Below are 16,310 nucleotides of genomic sequence, written 5' to 3' on the forward strand. Positions count from 1 at the left end.
TTTTCTTTGCGTATATGCATCTTTATCATAATGAAGAAACTAGTTGAGGTAAATTGCTGGAAAATTCATGAAGTTTGGTCAGATTCTGATTCTTGTCGCAACTTAAAAACAATGGCCTTAAAAACTATGAAGTGAACTCTGGTAACTCCTACATGGCAGCTTGGTTTGTTGCTGAACCGGCAAGTAATAGGGCAGCCACCGGAGCTTGTTTATCTGCGTGAACCAGCTCTCATCAACAGAGAAGAAGGATATGGCCCCTCGTTTCATCAGTCATTGATAGTATATGCCGTCCATTTTATATGCAAAAGTAATTAACATCAGCTAAAACTTACCAACAATTCCACTCAATATATGGTATGTGGTGTGGTTATGTTTTATAATAATAAAACAGACTATTCTTCGACGGAAGCTAAGGTGAAGAAGTTTATGAGCGATAGAGTTTTTATTTTGATTATATATATATGAGTGATTATGTTAAGACAATTGCATAAAGTACATCACTTCTAAGATCCAAGTATACGTCGAAAATACTTTAAAGACCCAAAAAAGAAGAATATATTAGAATATAAAATTAAAATGTAGGAGTAGTAATTTTGTACTTCGAACAGAAACTATCTTGATAAAAAGGTGGAAGAACACCTAAAATAAGGACAAAATTTTGCCATAAATTGAAAGAAGAATATAATGTAAATTATTTGTTAAAGTGAACAGATTTATGGCACCTAAATGCCATATATTTATAGTACTCCAAACAAAAATATCAGATCACCTTCCAAATCATTTTCGTTCCTCATTCAAAAAATTTTAACTTCTCTCAATTATCATAGTAAATAAAAAAAAACCTTTTATTTAGATTTATCACATGTCGACCTTTTCATCGTTTATCTTAAGTTCTTGATTGCATATGTTTCAAGAACACCGCAATAACACAACTGCAAAAACTAAAAAACAATAATGAAATATACATGCTAAAGCAATATACGATTATAGTTGACGATGAAACCATAAATTAATAATCTTGTTTTAAATACCCATGTCGTTAGAAAAAACTACAATTACTTATTCTTTCTAAGAACATTTATGATATGCTAATTATCGATCTTGGTTGTATCATTTTCCCTCAAATATGCATCATTCAATTATTTTCCACAAAAGCTAGAAAAACTCATCAATTACTCAGAAACTTATACTTTTACACTCTAATTAAATTCATAAAAATCTGACAAAATTATTATAGTACATCTGTATATATAGATGGAAATGGAAGAAATCAGAAGTCATGATCATGCCGTCTTGATGTGTTGATGTTGTCGAAAATGAATCTGTGCAGCCACATTAGCACAAGTAGCAGCTGTGGATATATCCTCTTCATCGGCACCAAGAAATAGGCATATTAAAGACTCCCAAACGCACCCCAACAAGGGAATTGAAGAAAGCCAATTATATGAATAGTGTTTTTGGTTCATCATAGCTAAAATGATAGTACTATAAATTAAAAATGAGGAGTTTAGTTTGATACTATAAGATAGCTAGGCTAAGCAAATTATATAGTGGTGAATTTGTGATTTTGTCAAACTTTCTTGGGTGCTAAGATTTTGAGTAACTTATGGAAAATGAAGATTAATCATTGTATCATCTAACTTTTGTTTGAAGTGCTGTGACTTGAGAATTGAGAGTGACTAAAGAGCCATCAAATAGGACTCTTTGAGAACAAGAAACACACATAATCTTCTTTGAATTTTCGAGGCGTTAATTCTTTTTGTTTTATGTCATTCACTTGTATACGCCCTCTGCCCCATTATAATTTAATGCAAACGTACCATAAGAATGAACACATTAATAAAAAAACACGAACCCTAGTTTCCTGAATTCAAAATATTCTAATAATAGTTAGAATTGACTATAAAACAACCAAAATGCTATTCGTAAGCAGTTTGGAAATCTTATGAACGAAATTAGGGATTTTAGAAAAAAAGCTTTAAAATAATAAAATGATGATTTCGCCCGTTATATAATATTAGTTGCCCGAAGTTAATCGTACACCATGGTAAAAACAATGAGTTTGACTCGCCAGTCTATTTCGCGAGAACCTTGCGAATTTCGCGTCATTGCGACACAATTGACATTTTTAATGTTTTTGTAATTGTCGGCGTCGATTGATGGAACTGCATCATAGTTGAGTCATATTCTTTTTATAATCGTCTCACTATAATTAAGTCATAATACTATTTCTTTGGCAAAAAATAATACTGCGATTGATATGCATACTGATATCATATGCATACTAAAAGTAATAAACAAATCATGCTATTAAAGTTTATGGTGCGCATAGAGTCGGAAAAACTTGAATTCATTGTTGTCGTGTTGTGCATCTTATCCAGATAAAAGTAAAAAAGTTGTTGTATTATTTGTAACATAAATACACAACTTGATCCTCGCTTTTTGGCTTTTCATAGATAAGTTGTACAACACACGACAACAATGAATTCATGTTTTTTCGCTCTATGTCCATAAACTTTAATGCCTAATTTGTTTTAAGCATTTCACTGAATCCCATAGACGAAATCTAATCATCTACGTATAAAAATCATGTATTATTTTCCTCAAAACTAAGTGTAAATATGATTTTAATAAAATTAGCCTGATGTGGTAAAAGAGCATATATCCATAAATGATGGAATTAAATTGACAAGATCTATTAATGACATTTGCCAAAGCTGCCCGCGGGCAGGGCTGAACCCTGTCTTCCGACATAATTTCTCCACGCCACTGAATTTCTCTCTTCAACCCAGCAATTAGGGTTTCTGTTTCTCTCCTCACCTCTAAATTCAACCCAATATCCGCTCCACTTCCTTCGATCGCGATGGCCAAGACGAAGCCGGGGAAAAAAGACGTCGATTCATACACTATAAAGGGCACCAACAAAGTTGTCAGACGTATTCCCATTTTCACCCCTTTCTCTCCATCTTTGATTGCGTCTTTCTTCTTCTTATTATTATTTGCATTTTTTATTCGTCGATTTGGTTGCTGATTAGCGTGATTTTGTCGTTTCTTGTATGCTGAGGTATCGAATGTAGGGTTTTGGGGATGTTTGTTTTGATATTTATGTCTCGGGATTTGTGGTGCTAATTTGTTTGTTCCTGGAATTAGGTAATGTTTGTTTGGTGTTTATTAGAATTTGAAAGGAGTTTATGATTTTGTTTACCTAACTGCTGATGCAATTTTGTTTTTTTAAAGCTTTTTGAACCTATTTCTGTTTAATCCATTTCTGTTTAGTTACTAGCAAGTTAAAAATAATTAATGCTGTTGGTTTAGCTTATTTCCGGATAGGCGAATGAGCTCAATTCAAATGGAAATGGATGTTTTGGTGTTGTTTGAGCTCAATTTGCTTGAACAGTTTGGTGTTTCTACTATCCACCTAGGCCACTTTGTGTCGAGTTTTTGATTGTTGGATTTATATGGCTTATATGCTCGTATGGTTTGGTTGAGCTCGACTGATATATATGAGTGTTTATGTAGCTGGTGATTGTGTGATGATGAGACCATCTGACTCGGACAAGCCACCATATGTGGCAAGAGTCGAGAAGATTGAGTCTGACCACAGGAATAACATGAAAGTGCGGGTGAGGTGGTACTACCGCCCTGAGGAATCAATTGGAGGCCGTAGGCAGTTCCACGGTGCCAAGGAGTTATTCTTGTCGGACCACTATGACGTACAGAGTGCTCATACCATTGAAGGAAAGTGCATTGTGCATACCTTTAAGAACTACACCAAGCTAGAGAATGTGGGGACGGAGGATTACTTTTGCAGGTTCGAGTATAAGGCTGCTACCGGAAGCTTCACTCCCGACCGTGTTGCTGTGTGAGTCTCGGTTATTAAAGCTTTGATGATTAGTTGATGCATCTTAGTAATGCTAACTTTTCCTCTTCTTTTCTTTTTAATTCTTACATATTTATTTGGTGGTTTTGTTTCAAGATATTGCAAGTGTGAGATGCCTTATAACCCAGATGATCTCATGGTGCAATGTGAAGGATGTAAAGATTGGTATGTCATATATCCTTCAGCCATGTTTTTTACAATATGAAATTAGGCATTTATTTAAGAAAATTTGGAATTTTCAACTCTCCCCCCCCCCCCACCCAGTGGCGAATCCAGGACCGGTAAGTGAGGGGGCGGAATGAAAAAATCTACTTATATCGCTAACACAACCTTCAAATTTTTTAAGCATCTTTTTTACCGTTATATACACTCTAATAGTAGTGTTTGACAACTCTTTCAGCAACAATCATAAATGAGTGGGCTTCACCGTTTATGGTATCATGTAGTTCGATCATTACTTGAACGATTAGTTATATTTTTTGAATTTTAGTAAATCAATAGATTTGGTCTATTTAAGAAATTTTGATGAGTTAATTTATGAAAAATATAAGCATGATTTATAAGTATATAATTGTATGTGTATTATAATGCAATAATTTTAGTTCCAAGTGTTAATTTTTTGAATTTATGTTAGATAAAGTTAAAATATATATGGAGTATAATTAAAAGTTTCAATTGTGTCTGCCATATCAACATACAAGAGAAAATTAAAAAGGACAACTTTGTTTTTCTCTCTCACCCTAGAAACCTACATGGCTACGACACCTAAGGTAAAAAGAGTAAATTTTAGAATAATTAAAAAAGAATTAATACCGAAAGTCAAAAGGAGTTACTCATTCCTTCGTCTTCCTAATTAGCGACACCCACACACAAAAGAAAGATAAAAACTTCATCACTACCACCTACACCACTCAATCTCTGAACAGCCTCTTGAAAACCTCAAATAATTGAGGAAACTATCTCAATGTAACAGATTTCTGGCAGCTCCTTTATTTTCCATTTCTTCTTCTTTGTGACTGCGCCAGCGGCCAAGGGAGGGGGCGACCGCCCCCTCATGCCCCTGGATCCGCCACTGCTCCCTTTGTTGCAAATCCATACCTTCCATATGATGCAGTCAATTTGAGGTTCATCATGTTTACCAATTTGACAAATCGATCTAGCTGGTTTTGAGCCAATTTTACATTTATAAAGAGATAATAAAAAATAATAGGATGATTGCCATAAAAAAAATTATCCGGATGTCCTCCTTAGCCCAGGCCCTTGGAACCTGTAAATTGATGTGTTTCTCTGGTATATTGGTATGCCTCTTACCATTCATAAAACATATATTTGAGTTTACAGCAATGAGCAATATGCCTTTACTTATGCAATGCAGTTTGGTATTCTCTACTGTTAGAGCCAAATAAATGTCTTGTGCTAAATTCGGGTTGGTTTGGATTAACTTATGGTATTAGAGAATAGAGACTAGACAGCCAAAATCCCTCAAATTGACAAGTACTTTCTAATGCTCATGACACACATATTTAATGTTTGACATTTCCTCTTCTAGGGGCAAGCTTAGAAACACACGTATTTAATGTTTGACATTTCCTCTTTTTGGGGCAAGCTTAGAAACACATGTATTTCATGTTTGACATTTCCTCTTTTTGGGGCCAGCTTTCTAACATTAATTGTATTTCACTGATCGAATGTGGACGTTATTTCCTTACACCCTTTTAGAGGATGTGTTTCTGATGCATCTTTCTTATTGAAGGTTTCATCCTTCTTGTATGGGCATGACCATTGAAGAGGCAAAGAAGCTTGATCAGTTCTTGTGCTCTGATTGTTCATCTGATGACGATACCAAAAGGTCTTTGAACTCATTTCCCGTATCACCGGCTGCTGAGACAAAGGTGAGAACGTTTCTTCTCTTTGAGCTCATCTTTGTTCATACTTGTAGCAGTAGATGCCCCTGCCCTGAAATATGGACCTTGGCTGTAACAAACATGACGTCTCTTGAGAAAATATTTACAGGAGAAACTGAAGTGGTCTTTATCTAACTTTTAAGGTTTCTGGTGAATCACACTATACTCGTGTATTAGACACACACACGCACACACAATATTATCCTTCTTAACAAATGCACTTAGGTGGGGTTAAGAGCCGAGTTTGGAACACTTTTTAGTTTTTACTTCGACTCCTCTGTGCAATAACAGCAAGGACGAAGGATGATTTTCTTTCTGTTTTGAGACGCAAAATGCTTATTCAAGTAAGCATCTCTAACCCCTTGACTGTAATCAATTGTTAGGTGGAGGCGAAGCGAAGAAAGAGGTGAATGAGTCGTGCATGAGTATGTACGAGTTTTCTTGCATAGTAGCGCGCTATTTGTTGTTGTACCATGGAATTGTACAGTGCAGAGAGAGTGGAAACTACAAGACATGGTCTGAGGCTTATTTCTAATTTATGGTAGCCTAATTATTATTATTATCATCTATTTATTGTATCTTTGTGCAGACTAAGTAGTTAGTAGTACTACTCATCATTGTTGTTATGTGCGTGTACAATTCCCCTTAAAACATTGAAATTGTTGATTGAAATCTATCATTAACCCTAGTTTTCTTAATATGGTAAAATGGCATTTTGGAAATGTGGATTATAGTTGTGTTTTCTGATGTATTGTAGTTTTAGTGCTCGCATTTTATACGTAAACCTCTTTTTTTGTGACTTCACTGGATTTTGCTTCTGATATAAATTTAATATCTTAATGATTTATTTGGAAATGAATAGCATTCAAACTTGCACGAAGAATCCAGAGATACAGAACAATAAAATGCTAAAAAGCCACTAAACAAAATACAAACATAAACATATACTTCATAAATATAACTCAAAATCCAATCATTTTTTTCTAGACGACATACAACACTGAATCAAGATCATCAACATCGGCTAATCATCACCATATGCTCTAAAGCTATACCGTTCTTGATAGAAATCATTGAAGAAGAGATCGGCTTCGAACCACTTCGGGTAGCGAACGAGGTCGCCCGCAACGAAGCTCATGTATCGCTTGCTCCCGTCTGGCACCACTCTCACTTCCCCTTCCTCGATATAAACGAGCTGATCGACCTGCCAGTCCCATGGGAGCTGGCACTTGCCCGTCTTCCACACAGACCATCTCGAGACACCGAGCTCTGCCAGGCGCTCCTTTGAGACCTTCCTCTCTACCTTCACGTTGTAGAGCTCCTCCAATGGCTTCTCCACCTTCATTGCTCGTATAGGCTGGTACTGCCTCGGGCTAGGAATGAAACTTTTGTGCTTTTTGGCAGAAGATGAAGAGAGTGCTAGCATTGGAGCCGTGATACTACTAGCCATATCCTATTATTTTACACTTGCTAAGCCAAAGGCACGCAAAAGATCAGTCGGATGCAGCAACTGCACAGAAACACAGGAATAAACGATCAAGTTTATTTTGTTCGTTTAAAGCATAAAGCGCGGTTAAACGCATAGAAGAAATCTCGTAATGCAATCCTTTGTGGGGAAAATCATGTTCCCTTTTCAGATAGCCTCATTATCTTGATCACAGACAAAATCTAATTTTGTTTGTGCTAAAGCATAAACAGTGGTTGAACAAAGATAGAAGCAAGATGTACCTATCACCTACAACATAAATGTATAGCTGTAATCATATAAGAACTCATGTAATGTAATCTCTCACGGGGAAAAACATCGTTCCCTTTCACAAAAACCGTATCTTGAACCGCAAAAATATGAACTTATTTTTTTCAGTCAAAGCACAAACAGTGATTAAACAAAGGTGGAAGTACGCTATCACATACGCCATAAGTATATAGCTTAAAGCTTTACAAAATTCATGTATTGCAATCTTTCACAGCCAAAAGCATCCTTCCCTTTTTCAGATAGACTCGTTATCGTTGAACACCCATAAAAACTCGGTTCCACATTCATCGACTCCTATGTTGAGATTTCTAAACCATTCCTAATATAAGAAGTAGGCAGTCAAAGAACATATAGTGATTATTAACACTCAAATCAATCATCTACACCACTTTATGTCTCCACAAACTAGTAGTAATTGATTTTACATATACGTATTTTTCATTTCACTGAAAATCCATTCTTCTGTATACTACAATTTCTATGGCAATATGACCTCTACCACAACGAAGTAATTCATAGATCAAATTAATTTCTGGATTAGACATCGCGTTTTAATCTAATTTAAAGCAACTTTGGCACAAGAAACATTTCCCATTCTTAATTTTTACTTAACCACAACCTAAAAGGGCTTAAAATCAACTTCAATTGACACCAAAAATTACGCAGAATCAGTCGAGAATTAGAGAAAAACAACCACCTTAACCCCAATCATGAATTTCTTCCATTTCTATACTCAAATTAAACAATTAACCAATACAATTTACTCAACTACTATTCAATTTGAAAGGAAAAAAACCGCAGAAAGGAAGAATCTGAAAATGAGACTATCAAACATGCCCTAAGCAAGCAGAAAATGAGATTAACGCAAGGGCCAAATGATGGGGGAGAATTACCTTAGCCTTTTCGTTTAAGGTGATCCCACCCTTTTTCTTAAACCCTTCAACTGGAAGGGAGAGGTTTATCCACAAAGTGCTGTGAATTCTTATACTTGAGCTTCCCAGAGTTCTTATTATTGCAAAAAAGCCTCTCTAGTTTCACAACATATGCTAGTCAGTCCAATAAAATCTATAAATGCCAACATAAAGATGAGTGGGCTTGGGCTGCGACATAAATATTGACTAGAGACTTCATGTAACTACACGCAATAGTTTATCAAGAAAAAATTTGTACTTTGAAGAATAGAAATATATAGGTGCCGGAGTAGATGGGTTCAAATTTTTAAATGCACAACAAAGAAATTAGATTTCTTGTTTACCAAGGCCTACGTCTTTTTTATCTCCATTCATTTCAATTGGACAAAAGCTTTGACCTTTTCTTTTCAATATTATCACAAATGGACTTTCTTTGATTAACTTTTATTTTTATTATGCCAATATGCAACGAATTCTTACACGATATGAAAATAAGCTTCCCAAATTGGGAATCATATTTTTTAAATTCCTTATGCCATCTCCAATCATTTACAATAAACTCAAACTCATTTTTAAGTATATGTTACACCAAAAAATAATTTTACTCCAATCATTTATACCAAATTTAAAATTTACACCATTTTTAAGATTTTATCTCACAAAACTTTTGCAGTAACACCAAATATGGTGTTGTTTCACAAAAAAACACCAAAAATGGATTTGAGTTTGGTGTATGGTATTGGTTGGAGAAGATTTCTACACCAAAATTCATTTTTTGTGTATGGTTGGAGATGGTCTAAGAAGTGAGCCTTTTGCGTCTCATTAATTAGAGACGTATAAGACTTTCACTTACACTAGCGGAGCCAATTAAGGGCAGGGGGGACAGTGGTTACCCCAAAATTCTCTAATTATTAGTACTATTTGAGAGTATTTAATATCACAATTGTCACAATGGTCTAGTGGTATTGCACTCCTTTCTCATTGATTAGATAATGTGTTCGATTCTATTTGGACACCAAATTAAATTTCTTATTTTGTTAAAACAAATTGGTGTCTAGAACTGTAACCATTGGAAATATTTTCACTAGTATTTTATAATTATATACTTCTATGTAACAATTGTTAATTTTTTTTTATATTTAATAATTATTATATGAAAATGAGAATTTTTCTATTAAATATTAGTAAGGTTTATAGAAATAAAATAGAATGTTAAACTAATCTAAATGATGACCAATATTGTTTACGTTTTCATCAAAACTTTTCCAAAATAATGTAAAAGATGATTTCTGAGTAACGGTATTACTTCATGTAAAAATTTATCGCACTCCCAAATCAAAAGTTCTGGATCCGCCACTGTTCACTTACTACATATCCCCAATTCCCTTTTGTTGTAGGTGGTTCAACATGATTTACTGTGGCTGCTGGTCCCTCCATTTGTGAAACCCACCGCAACCCTATCCACCGACGATCGAGCATTAGAGACTGATCAACCATGCTTCCGAAAATCCCTTCAGTCCCAAGGCAATGGCCGGGCGACATGAAATCGACCGTGGAAGCGACCATATATGGAAATGAGAGACACATAAGCCATATGTGTTGCTCACTTCTCCTGAATTTAAAGAATAAGCTTCCCAATACATGTCAATATGGTCTAACATAGTACTCCATATTAGATGTTACACTTAATTTTTTATTTTATCCACAAAAGAAATGATATTTCTTTCGTTGAAAAAGTTTTCACTCCCGTTAATAAATATACTAATTTCTCTCTTAATTTTTTATTTTATCCACAAAAGAAATGATATTTCTTTCGTTGAAAAAGTTTTCACTCCCGTTAATAAATATACTAATTTCTCTCGTACTATATCACAAGACAAGTTCTTCTAGAATGTTGTGTCATTATTTAAGCGTACTATTGGTATCTAGAACGAGTAATTTTATGGTGTTCGGAGTGCTTGTTCACCAAGCATTTCTTGACTCCGCGGCAAAACTACACAAGTAGAGAAGGAATGAGTTTTCTCGCAGGCCGATTAGCCGGCAAAGAGGGCTCCTATTTCCTGCAAGAATCCAAGCAAGCTGTCACTAAACTCCGCGAGAAGCAGAGGAATTCCGCTGCTACCAACCTCATCACACCGATTGCCGATTCTTCATCGCCGGCCGATGTTCTGCCCGAGGTTTTGCGGCACAATCTCCCTTCCAAGATTTTCAGCTCCGACTCGGCCAATTCGGGCTCTTCTTTATCCACGGCCTCCAAATGGGCCCTGAAGCCCGACCCGAAAAGCGGCGGCGTGTCGGTGTCGGCCGATGCTCTGAATCCCCTCAGGGGTTACGTTTCTCTGCCGCAGGTCACATTTGGACCTAAAAGGTCTTCTCTTTTTCCCTTCTATTGTAAATTGGTTTATGTTTTTGGGGTTTTTGATCAAGTAATTGATGATTATCGTTGGTCGACTGTTAATTTGGTAATTTTGGTGTATGAATTTAGTGTTTGGTTGAATTTCACTAATTAGCAGGCTATTGTTCCTTTTTTGGTTGAAAAAGATGAGATTTTGGGAATATATTTTGTGAAGTTTGTACATGTTCTTAATATCTGAGAACAATGAATAGAGATTAATTCAGGTGGTTAGTTTTTTGCTCTGATCACATCATTGAATGGAATTTTGTTGTGTTTTACACAGTGATGATCAAATCATTATGTTTTGTAATACATTATTGGCTCTTACTATCATTTTTGGCATCTTTTCTTGCAATGTTGATGGACTAATATCTGGTGATACTCAGGTGGCAGATTCCCAATTCGGAGGGCGCTGTTGTAGCCTCGACTGCAAATGATTTGCGGCAAGACAAGTATGCCCCTATCAACCCGGAGAAGTTGAAGGCTGCTGCAGCAGGGCTAACTCAAAGTATGCTCTGGTTTATTGTTTGTTCGTTACCGATTGTCAGTCTCGTGAGGCATTAGAGCTATTATTGTGGCCATAGTGTCGTTTTTAGGATATTCAGACGCCCATGAGCATATTTAATCCTGTGGTTTCTTGAATTGGAACGAGCTGATACATATCTTTAGGCTCTCTTTGTTTGCAGTTGGGTCTGCATTTGCTGTTGCAACGGCTATTGTCTTTGGTGGTGCTGCCTTGATCTTTGGGCTGGCAGCATCAAGGCTCCAGGTGCACAACGTAAGTATAAATATCAGAGATGGTAGAATATAACGAAAACATTGATCTTGATAATTTTGGCTTTCATATACCGTATTGATTAAGAGTGATCAGGGAAGTTCATTTGAAAACTTAGGGGTTCTGCAATAAATACTTAAGAACGGTCTCGATTCTTGATTGACATGATTAGATATCCACTCTATTTGATTTATGCTGTCTTTGAGAGACACAATTCTTAGAAGCAGTCCGTGCTGGAAATGGAGGTCACGACACTCCAACAACTCCCTTGAATTGATATAGGTTTACATTTTGGACTGCATTCCGATAACTGTTGTTTCTTTCTATTGTCTTTCTATGCATTTACAAGTTTGAAGGCGACTATCGACATCCATTCTGTTTCACGTTTCTTTATAAACATTAGATAGTACTTAATTATGTTTCATTGTTTACAGATGAATGACATTAGGGATAGAGGAAAGGATTTAATTCAACCGAGATTCGAGACGTTGAAAGAGCGGTTGGCGCCTCTAAGGAATTGGGTAGGTAGTCGGTTAGAACATATAGAAAGGAAGGAATCTAAATTATTGTGGCTTTTTTTGTCTATTTCTTGCTAAATTTGGTTGATTTTAGGCTGAGGAAGTATCAAAGAAATGGCATTTGGAAGAGGAAGGAAATTTGAAAGAAAGTCCTCTCTTTAAGGAGCTTTCAAGAACATTGGGTGCCAAATCTTGAATGTCTTCTTCTCTTTATATTTTTGTTTGTTTGTTGTATTTGTCGCGTTTGTACGGTACCCGGAAGGTAGTAGTATTGAGATATGAACTCGCGATATGCTAGTCATGAAATCGTTTCTCTACCGAATTGGAGTTTGTGATTGTTATATGGAGTAGTTTTGAATACATTGTTTAGAAAAAATAAGGTAAGTGTATCATATATGTTAGTAAAATATGGTTAGTGTAATATATAGGTTAGTTTTGTTATTTTCCCAAGTGCAAGTGTGAGGATATTTGTAAAATAAATACTTATAATTTTGATATAAGGAGGTATTTTATGATCTTTACTTTTATCATGTGGAGGAAGGCCAATCAATTAGCAAATTGAGTTTTTTTTTTATACATTTGGTTTGATTTTTAATATATTAATTATTGATATTTTTAAACAAATGAGCATGATGCTCATGGCTCAAATAAGGCATGTAGGGAGTAATCATTTTTCTATATTGCAAAACATATACTCCCTCAGTATCCTCATAATTGAGGTAAAACTTTTCGGCATGGAGTTTAAGAAAAAAGATGTTGAGTGTGGTAAGTAAATAGATAAAAAAAAAGTAAGAGAGAGAATAAAGTAAAAAAATGAATAAAGTAGAGAGAATAAAGTAAGAAAAAAAAGTTACCATATATGGAAATGACTCAACTATGAGGGAATTTCTCGAAATGAAAAAATGACTCAACTATGAGGGAACGGAGAAAGTATTTATGTTATTTCATTGAAGGAGTTAAGTAGTATTTTTTTTTTCATTGAAGGAGTTAATTAAGGAGTATTCTTTATCGATTAAGTCTGTTGTAGTGTAAGGAGTATTTTTTTTATTTTTTTACAAAAATTGCAGGCACCTAAATGGTGAGATCATGAGATATAAGAATCGATCCCTCGCCATTTGGTTGAAAGTGAAGACTGAAGAGAGTCTTATACCACTAATTCACACCCCTAAACATTTAAAAGGAAACCTTTTATTATAGAAAGAGAGGAAGTTCAATTTTTCTAATGATTTCGGTTTATACTAATTATGTCCATATCAGATTGTATCTAATTACATAGCTAAACACATTGAATAAAATTATTTTCAGCTAATATGGCAGCTAACAAATCTTGTATGTGTGGAGAGAGAATGATAGGTGCATAAATGATAGTGATTGGTGGTTGTATTAAATAATGGCTATTTTAAATAGGATCGCATAAAATGAGAGATGCTATTAAGAATTATAGTACTGTATTACATTTGCGATCTGTTTGGGATGGATTATTTTTTGAGAATGTTTGGAATGTATAATTTGATGAAAGCACCATCGCATTATTCCTTTATTGATAATTACCACTAGTATCATGATTTTCCTTTGAATGATTTATCGACAATTATAAATATAATGATACCAGCGTATAAAAAAAAAATTAACTACACTCTACGGCACATGCAACTTAATTTGAACCAAGTTGCAAAAATAATAATATTACTTCCAAAAATTTTCAAAAGGAATCATAATCCTTCACGAATATTATAAATATAACATGTGACAAAAATTTCAACTTCAAACGAGGTGACTTTTTTTGTTAAACTTGTAAATACACATTTAATGACAAATTCATCTCTATATATGAGCGTTGAAAATTTAGTTTCATGCTATGCTTAGAGTTAGGTATTAATTACTTACTTTAGCCAAACACTTATATACACATTTCTACACTGCAATATTTAATTATATCAACAAAAATATCTCTTGTTGACTTTCATACATTAAAGAGATACTAATATTTTTAATTAAACATTCAAATATTATATTTATCATTCTGAATAACTAATACTACTAGTATTATTTCAAACAAAGAAGTTAACGGTGAAGTCAAGAAATGTTGCATATGTAAACGCGCTCAATTTAAATCCTACTACAAATTACATAAATATTTGATCTCTAGCTAAAATATTCATCATAACATCAAAATCAAATGTATATTAAGATAGGCATTATTGCTTGAAGCTAAAAAATGTCCAATTGATACATTGATTGTGTAAATCTATAAACTTGGCTTCTAGACTTAACTTGGCACGAATTGATCAATTGATTCCTCTTCCTCATCAAAACATCGTGAATTGCAATTTAACCAACAGGAGACGGTGATAGAATAGGAAAAGAGAAAATAACAACACCTTATTAAGTCGAAAATTTTACAATGGATCCGCTGATCAAAACGACATCATTTATTATGGAGAGGATTGGATCCCGAGGGAACTCTACGTTTCTCCGACCCAAATTCATTGGTTACTTGATCATCGGCTTTGTTTTGGTGCTTGTATAAAACATGCTCGGAAGCGGGGGAGGCGCTGTCGTCGGCCGCCTCAGCGACGGCGGAGGAGAGGAGGAGGGTGGCGGTGATGATTATTTTGAACATGAGGGGAGAGGGAATTGCCATGATGGAGTCGATTTGTGAATGGAGTTGGTAATTTTGAGAGAGAATTTAATTTATGGTTATGATTTGAAGAGGTTAGGAATGTGGCATGTAGTAATAAATTGTTAGGATCATTTTCATTGGTGTGTAATTTATTATGGACACGATGAATCTTCGCTTGAAAATTTCATAACTTCCATCAAATTGTAGTTTAAGAAGGAAAAGGAAAAGGAAAGGGATATGTTTTGACTTCCTTGTATTTAAATGTGTTCAAACGTTGAAGCATACAAAGTTTTTTCTTAAAAAGATTGTATGCAATTTTAAGTTGGCTACTATGGTTATACACGGAGTTGAATTGATATAAGTCGCACCTAATTTTTAGTTCTATAAGGAAAGCATATACTCCTATAAAATATTGCTAAGTATTTTTTTTCATTAAAAGAATTGTTATATGGAATCTTTGTTTACAAAATAGAGCTCTAGTGATTTTAAGCAATTTCAACTTGAGCACATTATTACATATCGAGTTCACTTAAAACACAAAGATAAGAGTTCACTTGATTTTTATTATATTCCTCGCTTTGTTTTATTTATCAACCTTGATCGTATTAAAAATTTATCAAATACTTCCTGCGTCTCATTAGTATGCAATATTATTTCATTTTAATTTGTCCCATTATAATTAAATTATTTAGTACTAATATTTTAGCAAAATCGAACATATCTAATATATCTCTTATTTTATTTTTCTCTTATTTTACTTTCTTCTATTTAATTTATTTCCTACTATCTCATTGTATTTTTATACTTCTCTTTCCTATTATGTACTCCAATCCTTTCCACTCTATGTGGAGCATTTCTAATTCAACACATAATTTTATATAGTATTGTTTTATAAGTAAAGTAAAGAAAATAAAATAAGAGAAGGAAAAAAATAAAAAAATTGATATTTTTTTATTTAGGAATATGTCATTTAAAGTGAGATATTTCAAAAAGGAAAATATGCACTCTTTTGAACACATTATTTAAAAAATGTTTATTGTACTGATTGGAGAAAGTTAAAGTATGAATAAAGGTTACTTATGGAACAAATAATCTACGTGAAACTTCTAAGATTGAAATAGAAAATGGCGCAATTATATTGTTAGTGTACTATGACTATAGTTTTAAATTGTTAATCCAGATAAAAACCATGTATTGCGATTAGACCTGCCCAAGGTTTACCGAACTAGCGGTTAAAATCGAAACTGTGAGAATTTATTCGAACTGAAATCGTCGATTTTTGAACCGCGGTTCGGTTCAGGTTCAAAATTTTTCGAACCGAAATCGTGCCGGAACCACAAAAAACCGCCAGAAAACCGTGAAATCAATCCGGAACCGCAGAAAATCGCAAAAAACCGGCAGTCCAGAACCGTGAAAAAATGTAAAAAAAAAACCGCCGGAAAATCATCGGTTAGGAACCGAAACCGGCGGTTTTGGAACCATAACCGTAACCGTAACCGTAACCGCGAAACATCCTCGCAATTCGGTTCCGGTTCAACAATTTCCAAA

The 16,310-nt window shown here is 34.5% G+C and overlaps 3 protein-coding genes across 3 annotated transcripts; 2 read left to right on the forward strand and 1 right to left on the reverse strand.

Annotated features, from left to right (window-relative positions):
• The first annotated feature begins 2,703 nt into the window (after nt 1-2,703).
• Nucleotides 2,704-6,482, forward strand: LOC125208939 (chromatin remodeling protein EBS-like). Its single transcript, XM_048108475.2, has 5 exons — nt 2,704-2,936; nt 3,520-3,862; nt 3,977-4,045; nt 5,634-5,772; nt 6,168-6,482. The coding sequence occupies exons 1-5, from the start codon at nt 2,864-2,866 to the stop codon at nt 6,192-6,194; spliced, it is 651 nt and encodes a 216-aa protein (XP_047964432.1). The 5' UTR covers nt 2,704-2,863; the 3' UTR covers nt 6,195-6,482.
• Nucleotides 6,483-6,713: 231 nt separating this feature from the next.
• Nucleotides 6,714-8,588, reverse strand: LOC125211589 (uncharacterized). The gene is made up of 2 exons (XM_048111453.1): nt 8,434-8,588; nt 6,714-7,294 (listed from the first exon to the last, which is right to left on the reverse strand). The coding sequence occupies exon 2, from the start codon at nt 7,232-7,234 to the stop codon at nt 6,809-6,811; it is 426 nt and encodes a 141-aa protein (XP_047967410.1). The 5' UTR covers nt 7,235-7,294; nt 8,434-8,588; the 3' UTR covers nt 6,714-6,808.
• A 1,783-nt stretch (nt 8,589-10,371) lies between these two features.
• LOC125211014 (coiled-coil protein) lies at nt 10,372-12,666 on the forward strand. The gene is made up of 5 exons (XM_048110685.2): nt 10,372-10,819; nt 11,233-11,354; nt 11,533-11,624; nt 12,056-12,142; nt 12,234-12,666. The coding sequence occupies exons 1-5, from the start codon at nt 10,464-10,466 to the stop codon at nt 12,333-12,335; spliced, it is 759 nt and encodes a 252-aa protein (XP_047966642.1). The 5' UTR covers nt 10,372-10,463; the 3' UTR covers nt 12,336-12,666.
• Nucleotides 12,667-16,310: the final 3,644 nt, after the last annotated feature.

The sequence above is a fragment of the Salvia hispanica genome, chromosome 3 (assembly GCF_029641045.1).
Source record: "Salvia hispanica isolate PSC_SH4W2 chromosome 3, Shi_PSC_v1, whole genome shotgun sequence".
NCBI classification, from domain to species: domain Eukaryota; kingdom Viridiplantae; phylum Streptophyta; class Magnoliopsida; order Lamiales; family Lamiaceae; genus Salvia; species Salvia hispanica.

Excerpts from the sequence above, each read along its gene's own strand:
- LOC125208939 (XM_048108475.2), top strand. The coding sequence starts at position 2,864 with ATGGCCAAGACGAAGCCGGGGAAAAAAGACGTCGATTCATACACTATA. Across the intron at positions 2,937-3,519 it reads CACCAACAAAGTTGTCAGAC|CTGGTGATTGTGTGATGATG; the intron begins GTATTCCCATTT and ends GTGTTTATGTAG. Across the intron at positions 5,773-6,167 it reads CACCGGCTGCTGAGACAAAG|GTGGAGGCGAAGCGAAGAAA; the intron begins GTGAGAACGTTT and ends ATCAATTGTTAG.
- LOC125211589 (XM_048111453.1), bottom strand. The coding sequence starts at position 7,234 with ATGGCTAGTAGTATCACGGCTCCAATGCTAGCACTCTCTTCATCTTCT.
- LOC125211014 (XM_048110685.2), top strand. The coding sequence starts at position 10,464 with ATGAGTTTTCTCGCAGGCCGATTAGCCGGCAAAGAGGGCTCCTATTTC. Across the intron at positions 10,820-11,232 it reads GTCACATTTGGACCTAAAAG|GTGGCAGATTCCCAATTCGG; the intron begins GTCTTCTCTTTT and ends GGTGATACTCAG. Across the intron at positions 12,143-12,233 it reads TGGCGCCTCTAAGGAATTGG|GCTGAGGAAGTATCAAAGAA; the intron begins GTAGGTAGTCGG and ends GGTTGATTTTAG.